This window comes from Podarcis bocagei (genome assembly GCF_964188305.1).
Source record: "Podarcis bocagei genome assembly, chromosome: 8".
NCBI lineage: Eukaryota > Metazoa > Chordata > Lepidosauria > Squamata > Lacertidae > Podarcis > Podarcis bocagei.
This window is the reverse complement of record NC_138133.1, coordinates 48145855-48160618: the sequence shown is the minus strand read 5'-3', so window position 1 is coordinate 48160618 and position 14764 is coordinate 48145855. Positions and strand designations below refer to the sequence as shown.

The 14764-nt window shown below is 39.7% G+C and overlaps 1 protein-coding gene across 2 annotated transcripts in view; it reads left to right on the top strand.

Moving 5' to 3' along the window:
- The window catches only part of CHST9 (carbohydrate sulfotransferase 9), a 54109-nt gene extending 39560 nt beyond the window's left edge, over window positions 1-14549 (top strand). For both annotated transcript variants that reach the window (XM_081206829.1, XM_081206830.1), the window contains exons 3-4: window positions 7017-7054; window positions 13163-14549. In XM_081206829.1, the coding sequence (XP_081062955.1) occupies window positions 7017-7054; window positions 13163-14260 (1136 nt within the window). In that variant the 3' untranslated portion in view covers window positions 14261-14549. The remainder of the gene's footprint in view (window positions 1-7016; window positions 7055-13162) is intronic.
- The last annotated feature ends 215 nt before the right edge of the window (window positions 14550-14764 follow it).

The window sequence follows — 14764 nt, the reverse complement described above, 5'->3', positions numbered from 1 at the left end:
TCCAATAAGGCTTCACTTTGAATCCATGTTTTTGTTTTTCCCCCTGCTGCCAACAAATGTACTACATGTAGTGTACAGGCATCCCCCCACTTACACTGAGGTTAAGTTATGGGCCCCATGCACATAAATTGCATAAAGTGGGGAGCACCAATTTAAAGTGTTTTAAACACCCTCTCTGCCACTCTCTCTTCAATCCATACAAAAAAATACTGTATTCAAAAATATCCATAACTAGAATTGAAGCTTTGGGGCTGGCAGGAGGTTGGAGGACATGCAGGAAAGGGGCTGCTACTGCACTACTCCACACATCAGCTGCTAAGCTGGGAGGCTGAGCAGCATAAACAAAACCCCACTGCGCCTCTGGTCTCTTCAGGGCTTCATTCACCCTCACTGATGTTCTCTTCAGGGTCTGGGGAGGGTCTCCTCATGAGCCATGAGGATTCTTCAGCTCTCTCCCGCCATTTCCGAGTTTGAATTGAAATATTTAATTATTTCCTGGTACCTATACACAACTGAGTGCTTTGTCAATTGTTCGTAGGTGCAGAGACGCCTGTACTACACAAGCTGGATTGGGGCAAAAGTCTTGCCTTAAAATTTTGGTAGGTAATGAAACCACAAGCACAGGAAGACAAGATGGGACTGCCAATCTGATTTGCTGGGGCAGCAAACTTCCATGTTTGCTTTTACTTCTGTTGCCCCCACCCTTCAGAACGAGAGGAGTGGGAGAACTTCATTCACTCTCAGTGGCATCATTGCATATTCAAATTTGATTGGCTACCAAGCACTGTGAGGTCATGTTCACCACATGGACCCTGAATGAGCTTATGTAGATCTATTTTGTGTTTAAAAATGGGGGGGGGCATCCAAGCAGCAGGAGACAATTACTGTGCAATAAAAGTCAATGATGATGTTGATGATATAAACTGTAAACAGGTGTGGCAACATGAAACCATTGGGCCATATTCAACTAAATAATTGTGTGAGCAGAATGACTTCCGCTTGCACAATGGAGCTTACACTCACACACACAAGCACACTGTCCCCAAATCTCCTGCAGAGGTTGGGGAAACCCTAGAACAAATTTTTGGTGTGTGCAAGGAAGGAGGAGAAGAAAATGTTCCACTACAGGGGGGAAATAACATGACTTCATGCCAGGTATAATTCCACCCATTTTCATGACACACCCATCACAGGAACTTTTACAAAGAAGTCAATATTTAAAAAGAGGAAGAAGAATTGACCTGACACTTCATTCTACTGCCTGTTAAAGAGCAAGTAAATGTTTTAAAATTAGTGTCAAGCTTGATTTCAGCTCTTCTGAATTGGTATGGCAAAACTAGGGGTTTACCTCTCCCAAGAAATGAACAACTACATTCATAACCTCCATGTTGCAAACATGACCAAATCCCTGAGCTGCTGCTTCCTGATAACAATCAAATTATTCCATCAGGCTGACTTAGTGTGCAGCCATATGGTTCTTATTTAGGAAATTAGTATAGTGTTCTTGTGTTTTCTGAACACTTGCGGTTACTGTTTTAGCTTTCCAGTGCAAAGTAAAATCCGATATTTAAAATAATGAAATGTTTAAGCATAGTGGCAATAATAATGAATAAGAATCATCAACACTTGTATAGTGCTTTAAAACATTTTACATGGATTTTCTCGTTGCAATCTTTACAACCCTGTAAATCACTGCTATTATCTACTATCAAACATAGACTGAGGCTAAGAAGTGGTTGCTTATCTAAAGTCTCCTACTGAGTTCATGGCAGAGACAAAAGTTCAAACCAGGGACTTCCTGATTCATAGCTCGCTCTCTTCCTCATTACACCATGCCAGCTCTTTATTTATACATACCTCTTGTATGTATACCTCTTACACATGCTGCTGTGCTTAGAAAAGGAGCTAAGGCAAATTTTGGCTCACGATTGAAGTCTAATTTCACTTTCCCCTTTTTATTCACAAAACATTAATGAATGTGTACTCCCAAATTCTTTTCACATGAGAGTCCCTTTGTCAAATTGAGGAGAACATCTTGTTTGGTTGGCATTGTTGGTAATGACTTCATTAGGCAGAAGCTGAATGTGCACACGTGGGTCAGCACAAGATATTTGGCTGCATTAACTTTTGCAAATGTTTATGTTCCCAGGGTCCTTTGAACTTCCTAGGAACAGCTCTGCATCCTTATTAGAGACTGACAATTAAAGAACTGTTTTCATATCAAAAGTAATCACCAAAAATTAGCCAGGGAAAGACTGTAGAATGCTGTGAGAATTCAAAGGCTCTGAAATGGCCAGCTTTCCTTCATTTGGTTCAATCAGTTTCAACTTGGGGTTCCTTTTTATGTTTAACGCTGCCAGGGTAACTGGTGAGTTGGCACCTTGACAGCTTGCTACGATTATGCAATACTAAGGAAAAGGCAATTAGTTCATGGCGGGACCTTTTCATCATACCCTGTTGCTTAATTTGCACAAAATAAATATGGTGAAGCTATAAGGCACTCTAAAAAATAGGGAGAGGACGCATACTTCTACCATATTTTATTGAATTTTGTTTACATATCTATATTCAAATCTGGTCAAATTGGAATGGTTCATTGGGGGGTGTTATTTAATCTACTAGCTTGCATGCTTCTTAAGCAAGAAAGCAGTTCTCCAATTTTACATTGTTGAGGTATTAAACATTTCTGTGGTCCAACCTTCCAGCATAAGTCAAGCCTACAACGCAAGTTGTTCATTCAATGCTAGTCAGTCCACTATGTGCCATAATCATGTGCTTTCAAACAAGAGCAAGTGCAAAGAGCAGTAACTAGAATGATTGCAAAGAGAAAAGATTCATTTGACAAGCCTATATTTTTAGAGTTTGCTACATTTAGAGAAGGCAAAAATGCCTGAGAGACAATGTGAAAGCACTGTTGCAAATGCAACAGATACAATAACAGTAGATGAGCTATTCAGACTGAAGAAGGTGCTTGTTATTAGAACTAATGGCTGCAAAGTAGCAAATGTGGAAGTAAGACGTTCAGGACTAGCCTCCCTAGTGATAACATTGGGATATGATAAGAAACTGCTATTGTTGTCTCAAAGCTTGCAGGAGTAGTAACACAGGTGGATAAACAGAATTGTGATAATGTTTGTCTGATTGTGTAGAAATGCATAAAGGCTTGTATGCTAGGGCAGCAAATTGTGTGTTAAGAATTTGGCATCGTTTTTTTCTATACTATTGCAACACCACGAAACTTTGTATGTTGCCACTGTGGTGGAAAAGAACATGGGTACAAATGGGTTGAGTTTCCAGAATATAATAGTTTCAGATAATGGTGCAAGTCAAAATACTTAGGGGAAACTACCCTTAGTAATGAGGACTTAGACCAATGATCCTGTTGCAAATCCTTCAAAATGAAACTGTCAGAGAAGTCTTTCCAGAGTTCTACAATTTCTTGGTATGTTTGAGATAGATACCATAAATGATCCCATTTGCATTTGTAGGCATTCCTGTAAATACAGTGAAACGGCAGGCCACATGCACAAAATTCAGTTTCCCCTCTGGGCTGTCTTTAGAAGCTCATTGATGTCACTTCCTTCCTCAGTCAGCAAGTGAGTTTTTCTTTAATTCTCAGCCCCAGCTGTCTATGCTGTCAACACAAAGTTATTAAAATTCCTTTAAAGTGAAATAAAAATAGCCTAAAAACAAATGTACTGGGAAGCAGGGAAGCATCAGTATTCAAAGTCCACAAACCTTTCAGCAAAATAGAGTTGATCCAACCAGAGATTGCAAACATTGGTCTTTCCAAGCATCTTGTACATCATTAAAGGATGTTTAAAACACATACTCCTTAATCTTTTATTACCAAAAAGAGAGAGCCTTATTTGGTTACAAAAATTAGCCTCAAGATGTGATTTCAATTGTCACAATGATGTTCTCAATGAACACAGCAGTGCCTACTGAAAGACTGCCTAAATAATGTTTAATTTTCCTTCTTGAAGCAAAAAAGTAACACTTGTATCTACAAAACAAAATAGTACACCATTATGCAGGAAGTAATTACCATAAAGAGACAATCCTCTACCATAGCCTAAAGCAATAAGTAATCTTGATCCTTCTCCCTCTCTCTCTCTCTCTCTCTCTCTCTCTCTCTCTCTCTCTCTCTCTCTCTCGGAAGATAGTTACTTTAAGAGATCATTAGACAAGATACTTCTTTAAAACCTACCTTTCAAAGTAAGAAAATACTAGGACTGTGTTCACAAATGCCTTACTTGGAATTGAGTGATGTAGAGACCTAGAATCCAAATTCCAAGCACTTTGAAATTCAGGACACCATTGGTCATAAACCAATAATTGAGTCCATTTGGGTTTCCTTGTTATCACCCACAGAATTATCTACACTTGCAGATATTTATCTTCCATAGCTAACAGCCACTCTTTATTATTCTTTATTATTTATTATCCTGTCTTTCATCCAAGGAGATTGGTACAGAATGCATGCCCCTCTTTTACCTTCACAACAACTCTGTGAGGTAGGACAGGTTGAAATATGGTCCCTGGCTCATTGCCACCTAGGGCTGAGTGGAGAAATGAGCCTGGATATACCCAGTTCCAGTCTGACATTCTTCACCACCACCAGCTCTCAGAAGAAACTCACATATTTCAAGAAATAACCACATTATGTTGCTTTGTTGCAGAAATAGGGAGCCTCTGGCCCTCCCTATGTTCATGGACTACAATTTCCATCATCCCTGACCTTTGGCCATGCTGGTTGGGTCTGATGGGAATTGGAGTCTAGTAACATCTAGTTAGCCATAGGTTCTCTATCCTTGGTTTATTGAATCATGCTATTAATCTATCCAGCCCAATGCCATTTACCTCACTGGCAACGGCTCTCCCAGCTTCGAAAAGCAGAGGTGATGTCCAAAAATTAAACTTGAGACCTTCTGCATGCAAAACAAGTGCTCTGCCACTGAGCTATGGTACTAGATGAGTCAAAGAGCAATTTCTTGATTTGCAAGACTGATGCAAAATGCTTCTTCTATTCAACTGGAAGACCTCTGGGACACCTGCTAACACATGCAGAACTTGAGCATGGAGATTTTGGGATTTGCTCCAATCTGCATATAAAGTACATGTGCTTATCAGTTGGTCTATGTGCAGAAAGGAGTACACACACAGATCTCCACCAAAATGAATAAGCCATCTCGTTTGCAGGGGAGCTTATGACATGCATACATTACTGGATAGATATGATAATATATGCTGTTAAATTAAGGGAATCTCTTAGGAAGATATGTATATTTCACATCTCTAGTTAATGTGTGCCTTATCTCATTTGGTCATTTAATTTAGATCTACCGCCTTTTTAATTCAGCCTATCAGTTTTAAAGATACTAATCACCAGATTATTTGGATTGAATATGCTCAATAACAAAAGTAACCACGAAGGTATTACTGGATGTTCTGCCATGTAGAAAGATCAGCACCTGTAAATCAGGTGGAAATACTATTTTTTTTAAAAAAAAAAAAAAGAGGTTTGATCCATTCGTTGTCCTGCAGGGAAAAAAATGCAATTTTGTAAACATGAAAGCAAACCTTCAACCTTCTGTGTTTGAAGAAGAACAAAAGTGAGCGCATTTGTCAATGCCTTTAAACCTGCCAGTTTGATAGTTTGCCTAATGTGGCTCCACAGCAATCCCTCTGGCTACACAAATTGTGACACTGACAAGCTGTAGAAGGAGTGCCATCCACATATCCTTGGCCCAGAAAACCATGATTGATGGAGTTCAACTGAAATTCCCACAAACAAGATGAAAGCCTTTCAGTGATAATGGTAACCTAGTGCACATGAAAAGTTAAAAAAAACCACATAACAACAACCTTTGTTGCCTTTATTTTCAACATATTCCTTTAAGCTGCATAAGTAGGGAGGGGAAAAGAGGATTTCCGCCTGCACTTCCCTTTTCTAAATGGCCCTGCTGGCTTTCCCAAGTCACTTCTAATAAGAGAACAAGATGCCTGAGTCTGCCAAACCACTTTTCCACCTTACCTGCCTCAGTTGAAGTGCTGGCATTTTCTGCTGTAGAATGAGTATTCCATATTATGTATGCAGTCCCTGTTCACTTTTGCATGTGCAAGCTCCATCTCTTTCTGTCATATCTTTTCATATGTAGTTGTTTTGGGGGATTGCAGCCCTAGATAAAGCTGTGTTGTAATAGAATATGCTAATAAAACTTTCCTAGGCAAGCCTCTTGTACATCAGCTCCTCAGTATTATGGTTTAGCAAATATTCTAGGAATCCATTGTGGAGCTTGCATGGTCTGAGGTAACTGCCCAAGAAGCCTGTGTTTAATGCCTGCTGTCTTCAAAAGGCAGAAGCAAAATTCTCTTGTATTTGGAGCATCCTCTTCTGAAGGGGAATGAAACTATTAAGATGTAACTATATATGGCATGCAGTGACTGGTGTGTGAAAACTCCTTATGTTATAAAATGTTAAGTACCATGCTGTTGGCAGTCATTTAGTATATTTCTGCTCAACCCCTTGTCCTTTTGGATTTATTAAGGAAATATAATTTAATTCCCAGGCAAGAGTTTTTAAAGATGTAGGTATAAGATGAGGATCAAACGATCGGACAAGAAGTGGTCAGCCACAGTGCTACTCCTTGTGTTGCTTCACAGTGTCACCGGTGTGCTACTACTGGTGTTGCTTCATAGTGTTGCAACAGCACACAGTTAATTGTTAAGGTGCTGGGCTGGGTTTGCATGTAACACTACACCATGATTTGTTAACTAAGGTTTGTTTAAACCATGTTTTAATGTTACATGCAAACTAGGCCAATATGCTTTTCCTAATGTGTGAACATTCCACATATTCTAGAATACTGATTAAAAAGGTAGCTAGTTTCAATATCTCTGTATACTTTTGCACTTTGTTTCATGACTTTTCTCTCGTAACTTAGTTTTGTTATGTACATGATCACTTCATTGTAATATACTACTACTTACTGATTTTTAATTTTTTCTTTCAGTGTCTGAGGAAAAAATACAGCAGCACGCAATTAATCAGGTATTTTAAAAATGTATATACATCTTTTAACTGCATAGTTCATGAGATATACATACAGTACTTTGTATTAGATATTTTGCATTAGATAGGTTAAAACCCATTCAATAGTTTATAGGCAGATGTTTGTTGTTTCTGCCACACTACACTCCCTATGGTAAAAGGTAAATGACTGGATGGTTAAGTTCATTCAAAGGTGACTATGGGGTGTGGTGCTCATCTCACTTTTCAGGCCAAGGGAGCTGGTGTTTGTCCACAGACAGCTTTCGGGGTCATGTGGCCAGCATGACTAAACTGCTTCTGGTGCAACGGGACACTGTGACAACTGCCAGAGTGCATGGAAATGCCATTTACCTTCCTACTGCAGCGGTACCTATTTATCAACTTGCACTGGTATGCTTTCGAACTGCTAGGTTGGCAGAAGCTGGGACAGAGCAATGGGAGTTCGCCCTATTGCCTGGATTCAAACTGCCGACCTTCTGATTGGCAAGCCCAAGAGGCTCAGTGGTCTAGACCACAGTGTCACCTGCATAACCTGCTCTGTCCCAGCATCTGCCAACCTAGCAGTTCAAAAGCACACCAGCGGAAGTAGATAAATAGGTACCACCGTGGCGGCAAGGTAAATGGTGTTTCTGTGCACTCTAGCACTCATCACAGTGTCCCGTTGCACCAGAAGCAGCTTAGTCATGCTGGCCACATAACCAAGAAAGCTGTCTGTGGACAAACGCCAGGTCCCTCGGCAGGAAAAATAAGATGAGTGCCATACCCCGTAGTCGCCTTTGACTGGACTTAACTGTCCAGGGATCCCTTAACGTTACCTTTACCTTACTCCCTATGAACAAATACAGTGGTACCTCAGGTTAAGTACTTAATTTGTTCAGGAGGTCCGTTCTTAACCTGAAACTGTTCTTAACCTCAAGCACCACTTTAGCTAATGGGGCCTCCTGCTGCCACCACACCGCTGCTGCATGATTTCTGTTCTCATCCTGAAGCAAAGTTCTTAACCCAAGGTACTATTTTTGGGTTAGCGGAGTCTGTAACCTAAAGCGTATGTAACCTGAAGCGTATGTAACCTGAGGTACCACTGTAGTCATATGAAACAACCCCCTCTTAAAAGCAGGATTGAAACATAAAAACAATGTGAATAAAAACAAACTGTTTAGAAGTAATTATGTCTAATTCAATGAATGGACAAGACAAGAAGGAATTAAAAATGTAGAAACTGCAGACTGGAGGTGGAGCCAGACATTGTGTGTAATGAGAAGATTCATTAAAAACAGGTTTTTTGTATAGATTAAAATAGTTATTTTAACATTTAATAAAAGGAGCACAACAGTTTCAGCTGAAAACATATGGTAAACAAATGGATTAGGTATTTTCAAAATAATTTAATCTTTTGTTGTTTTATTATTATTTCAAGGTTCATCTTAATCCATTACCATGTTTGAATACAGACAAAAAGAATAATGTATTGACATAGAATAAAACTCTTGCTGAAGCCAGTGGGTTGGGTTGGTTTTTCACTTTTCTCTGTAGCTGGCTTGAAATTATCTAACAGAGCTCAGTTGTTCCTATCCAGAGTAAGTTGGTTTTGCTGAAGATCTAACTGGAGCTTAATTTAGTTGCAAGTAATTCATCTCCTTTATTTGAATAAAACTTAAGCACAACTAACTTTCTCTGGATTAGAGCCAAAAACTGCATGCATATAAATATTTACCAGCAGTTAATGCCATTTAGAGGATCATAGAGTGTAGCCCTAATGTGGAGATGCTACTAGGCTGGCAAAGATTCAGAATTCCTCAGCCATCATGAAGTTCAGCTTATTAAGAAAAAAATACATAATATTTTGACTGTAAGAGGAAGACAAGGGGGAAATTAATTAGCAGTTTAACAAGAATTGGCAAACAAAATTGAAGATTAATTCCGTTTATCCAAGTTACTGCCTACACAAATCAGTTTGTTGAACCAGATTGTGCAAACTGTCTCATTTCATTAATGCATGTGATTTTATACAGTCTTGTATGAACAAATCAGAAGCTAAAAGAAAGTGGTATGTTTTGACTTAGCCAAGGAATTATGTCTTGATACTTTCTCTCCGCCACTCCCACCCCACTTAAGATAGTCTAGCTCCCACCACAGCCCACTCCATGGGACTAACAGCTGTTCTTGTTGTTTTGAGAGATGAGAATCAGGGAAATTACTCATGGGGAAAGGGTTAAACCTTTCCCCCTGTGCCACTGACCCCCATTTCATCCTCTTTTTGTGGCTTCTTTCTGTTGTTTTTAACCCTTTGTCATCTATAAGTGGGCACTGGCTGCTGCATTTATTTACTTAAAATATTTTAATGCCAACTTTCATCTTATCCAATTTCAGGGCATAACACAAATACAAAAACAGGAGAATGGAGAATAAAATTTAAAACACAGTAAAGCTTGCTCCCATTTTTCTCTTTCTGGTTGCCTTTCCTGGACTAGACAGAATATATTTAATTTCACGTTTTGTATATTTTTTACATTTTAAACAACCACATTGCTAAATTTAAAAGGTTTAAAACATCATTGCAACTTAAATAGCCTTTTAAATAGCTTCCCTAATGGAAATCCCTGCTTTTCCGAACTGTTCTGGCTTGCTTGGGTTATGCAGTCAAGATGCAGAAGTTACTGTATCACGGCAGGGTTAGCCAATGTGTGCCTTCCAAATGTTGTTTGAATACAACTTCCATCAACCCCAGGCAATCTGGCCAATAGTCAAGGATGATGGGAGTTGTAGTCTAGGAACATCCAGAGGACACCACAGTGGTTGATTTATCAAGTCAACTGAGACCCTTGTCTCACTTGCATTGGACAAGGAAATCCTGGGTATTCTTAGACACAACCCCAAGGCTAACCATTATTGAGACATTTAATGACCACTGTGATTCCTTATGGAACAGGGAAGACCATCTTTCAAAGGTCACCTGGTTTATGAGTTCACTGAGGTCACACATTTCATGGAGAAAGTACATGAAATGACCTCGGCAGAGAGCTGCTCCACGCAGGTGGCCATAACATGAGTAACATAATGCACAGTAAACCAGTGTTGCATGGGTGCACCAGGAGCATCCATTGATGGCGTCATGGCCCCTCTTGTGTGTCTCACAAGCCCTGTCCATCTCCACAAGATTGCTGTGAGGGTAAAGTGACCTTTCCGAGCTTCTCGGCAGTACAGGGAATGCAAGAAGAAATGCACATAGACACTCTGCTTCCTGGAATGTCACATCTGATGCACTGCAGGGAATGCTTGGAAGGTGAAAGTGGGACTCTTGCTTAGGAGCACTGAAAGCTGATTAGCTAATACAGGGAGACACCAAATAACTACTTCCAAGGTTTTTAATTTATACAGAAAACATGAAAACAAGTTCCAAGATATCTAACTTGCATCCATTTGAGTAGGTGATCAGCTGATCTTTGCGCTTTACATTTTTCTCTTTGCTCCTTTTCCTAAATAGAGTCAATAAAACAAAGCACTTATGGAGGCTGCCAGTGTTCAAACATTAGTTGTTTTCATTCACTAATTGCAGCAGTTAGTGGGCCAGATTCAACTGAGCAGATGCACTAGCAGGAGCCAGAACAACAAATCCTGCTAGTGCAATGGGACTTCTTTCCCCTATTCCTCTGTGCCCTCCCACCAAATTAGCTCTAGGGGGTCAGGAGAATTCCCAGAACACCCCAGGTGTTTTTCTGTGTGTGGAGAACATTCTTTCTGGCATGTGGAAACACTGAGAGAATGATCAAATTAGTGCAGCTTTGAATTCCATCCATTATGTTTAACATAAACCTATTTTATCTATCTGTTTATTTAAATGCGTTTATATCCCACTATTTTCTCCAAGGAGCTCAAGGTGGCTCAAGCTCAAGGTATACAGGGTTCTCCCCCATCTCATTTAAACACAACAACCCTGCAAGGTAGTTTAGGCCCAAAGTTTTGAGTGAGGAGTTGTACCCTGGTCTCCTAAGTCATAGTCTGACACTGTAACCACTATACCACACAGGTTCACAAAAGGAAGAGAGACTGTAGTGATGATTTATTTATTGACAAGCCAGTATACCATTGCAATTTCAACAAAATGCAGGATAATACAGGGACTATTCATGCTACTTGCATCAAAATATTCAGTGCTTCTCACGCTATCTGATGTGGTGGATCAGCATTCCCCACAGATACTGGTACCCTATTTGGTCCCTGAAGCATCCCACCCAAGCTGGGCTGTGGTGGAGTCACCATGGACCAGCACCCGATGGCTCACAGACTGACATGGATTGTCCTTCCCTCACTCTGCACTCACTCACTCAGTACCTGACAATCACCAGCCACTAGTCACTACATGGTACCATTGTTAATGACTTTGGAACTACAGAAATATTAAGTATGGGGGCCATGAAACAAAATAGCAAAAATTGTGCTTTACATAATGTAACCCTCACCTTGCAACATCCATTTCCCCTTATTTTTGTCTCCCTTTCCACCCCACATCTGATTAGTGCTGCCTTCTTCCTGACTGACAATTTCTCTCCCAGAGCTGAGCAGGGAGCAGTTCCACGGCACTCCTGCTGTGTGTGTGTGTGCCAGTTGAACCTGGGGAGAGCTACCTGAGGCACTTTTGAGAAGCTTAGCTTCTCTAGCAAACAAAACAACAACAACAAAAGTCACTCCTGTCATAGTGGTTCAGCATCTCCTGCTGCAAGTGCGTACTCTCTTTCTCAGGTAGCTGCACTAGAAGTCCTCTGGTCACTTTCTGTTACCTCTCCACAATGTCCTTAGGGATAACTTTGAGCTTTGGTCAGGGGTCCCAGCTGACTTGTTTATTTAAATCAGTTCTTGGATAATAGCCATCACCTGGTTTTTTATATCTCATTCCCTCTTGTTGAAATCGTTCAAAGGTTTTCCACTCATAATACACTGAGGGTAAATTTCAGATCTACAGATATTTGTGATATCAGTGTTGTTATCTGTATTTGCATATTTCCTGTATATATCCTCAGCTGCAGAAGTTCATTTGTATCATTTAGGGATTCCTGGGATTCAATCTACACAACATTCAGAAAAGTACAGTTATAAATAGATTCCTGGTCGCTAGTCAATTTCAATCAGCTCGTTTGTCTGTTTGTTTATTCAGCTTTCACCTCAACCCATGCTAAGCCCTGTAGGCAGTTCGCCATATAAAGCCACTAAATTGCAGCACAAAATAAAACAAATAAAACCACCAGTAAAATCAGTTGGAAGATTCCAAAAGTGTCCTTCACTTCCACATGTGAAAGGTGTTTTCTAGTCATGGAAGGATAGTTTATACCACATCCTAGATCTTTTTTTAATCAGAAAAGTTAAGCAGAATCCAAAGATGTGGTTTCTCTAGTGCAAGATAAAGCAGAAGTCCCACACAACCTGGTATTATAGTACTGCACAAATCCTTGTGCAAGCATTTGTGAAAGATGTGGGTTATAAATCTGCTCATAAATAAATAAATCTAGCAAACCCCTGAGAACCATGCATGAGAGGACTCCTTGTTACTCAACTTCTGTAAAAAGATAAGTCTCATCTCTTAATATTCATTTTCCCCTTTAAAGGACATAGAACTACTTGTTCAATAAAAAAATATACTGAGAAGCCATTTTCCTTATCTGCTAACAAGGATACTAGAGTGCCTTCCTATAGCAAATTTCACTCGTTACCCATCACTTCATTATTTTGTTAATGAAGGTTGACTGGTGGTTAGCAATGCAGATAAGATCTGTTTCAGCAAGCAAGTGCTATTTGTTTGGCCAAAGCAGACAGCACCCATGCTCAAGAGGGAAGTGCAAGCATACACTGGAAACATCAAGGGCTGCAGTAGTAGTTGGCGGTTTTTTCTAAAGAAACCAAAACCCTAAGGGAGTGAGAGTCCAAAAAAACATGCTTAATTTCTACATGCTGGGTGAATGTTGGGGCAGTCGGGGGATGGAAAATTGGAGGGGAGAGAGAAAGGAATGGGGCAACTGGAATTCTGAAAAGCAGCTCTCTATGCAGCAACATTTTTAGCAGGCCCCAATAGAGGAACATTCTAAGAGTTCTCTGGTTTCTTTTTTCCTGTCTTAGAACTTCAGATTCTATTCTTCAGAGGAACCTGAAAGAAAACCAAAAAACTGGGTCACTGGTGAAAAGCTTGACAAGCCACGTAAAGCTCTTATTGAGATTGGACATTCTCAGGGAGATGCTGACCCTATTCTAGGGATGGCAGGCTCCTTGACTACTGGATTATCTGAAGAGTCGCAGAAGATTAAATCGCTTCTTAAACAGTTCAGGCAAGTGAATTTACCACCAGTTCTGCGCCCTTTAAACAAAACTTTAATCAAAAGCAGTCACTGGAAAACCACAGATGAGATGCAAGAGAAACGAAGATCTTTCCTTTACGATTTCTGCAAAAGGTACACTGGCAAAAGCAGACCCCGGACTCACCTTACGCGCATGGTGTCCAGAATCTATGTGGAAGATAAGCACAAAGTCTTGTACTGTGAGGTGCCTAAGGCAGGTTGTTCCAACTGGAAGCGGGTTTTGATGGTGCTCAGTGGCGTTGCTGATTCTGCTGCTAACATTACGCATGATGCTGCACATTATGGAAAGCATCTCAGAAAACTAGACAGCTACAATCTAAAAGGGATACACAAGCGTTTAAAGACATACACCAAAGTTATATTTGTACGGGATCCCATGGAAAGATTAGTGTCTGCATTCAGAGATAAGTTTGAACATCCAAACAGCTACTACCACCCTGTATTTGGGAAGGCAATTATTAAGAAATACAGACTTAATGCAGATAGAGTGGCATTGGCAACGGGCTCAGGAGTGAAATTTAAAGAGTTCATCCAGTATTTGTTAGATTCCCATCGGCCAGTAGGTATGGACACTCACTGGGAACAGATCAGCCAACTCTGTTATCCTTGTACTATCAACTATGATTACATTGGAAAATTTGAGACTTTGGGAGACGATGCCAATTATTTTTTGAGACTAATAGGTGCACAAGAGGGGCTGACTTTTCCTAATTTCAAAGACAGGCATTCCAGTGAAAAAAGAACAAATTTAGAAGTTGTCAGACAATACTTGGCAGAAATTTCCGCCACAGAAAGACAGCAGATTTACAACTTTTATTATCTGGATTATTTAATGTTTAACTACAGTGTACCATATGTATAACCCTGACTTGGATTGGTTTAGTATGCAAGCAATTTTTACCATTTAGTTTGGGAGCAGAAGAAACGCAACAAGTTATGAGAAGAAAATTAATTGCACTCAAATGTCTGGACAGAAAAACACTTTTACATTAAGAAAGTTTTAGAGTCTTCAAAGCAATGTATCTAAAGGGAATAAACCAAGCATTCAAAACCTCTGAAATGGCATAATATTATTGTATCTAGTCATGTTTCATGAATGTATTTTTGTATTTCCAAGGAAATATTAAGTAAAAACTAGCTTTCTTAACAAATTTGTATGTTGTATCTCAAGCATTCATAGAACATCAAAATGTACTGTTGGGGTTGGATTGGTTGCTATTTTATATTTTAGTGTTTTTTGGTTTCTGTGGAAGCCGCCCAGAGTGGCTGGGGAAACCCAGCCAGATGGGCGGGGTACAAATAATAAATTATTATTATTATTATTATTATTATTATTATTATTATTATTATTATTATTATAGTAAGC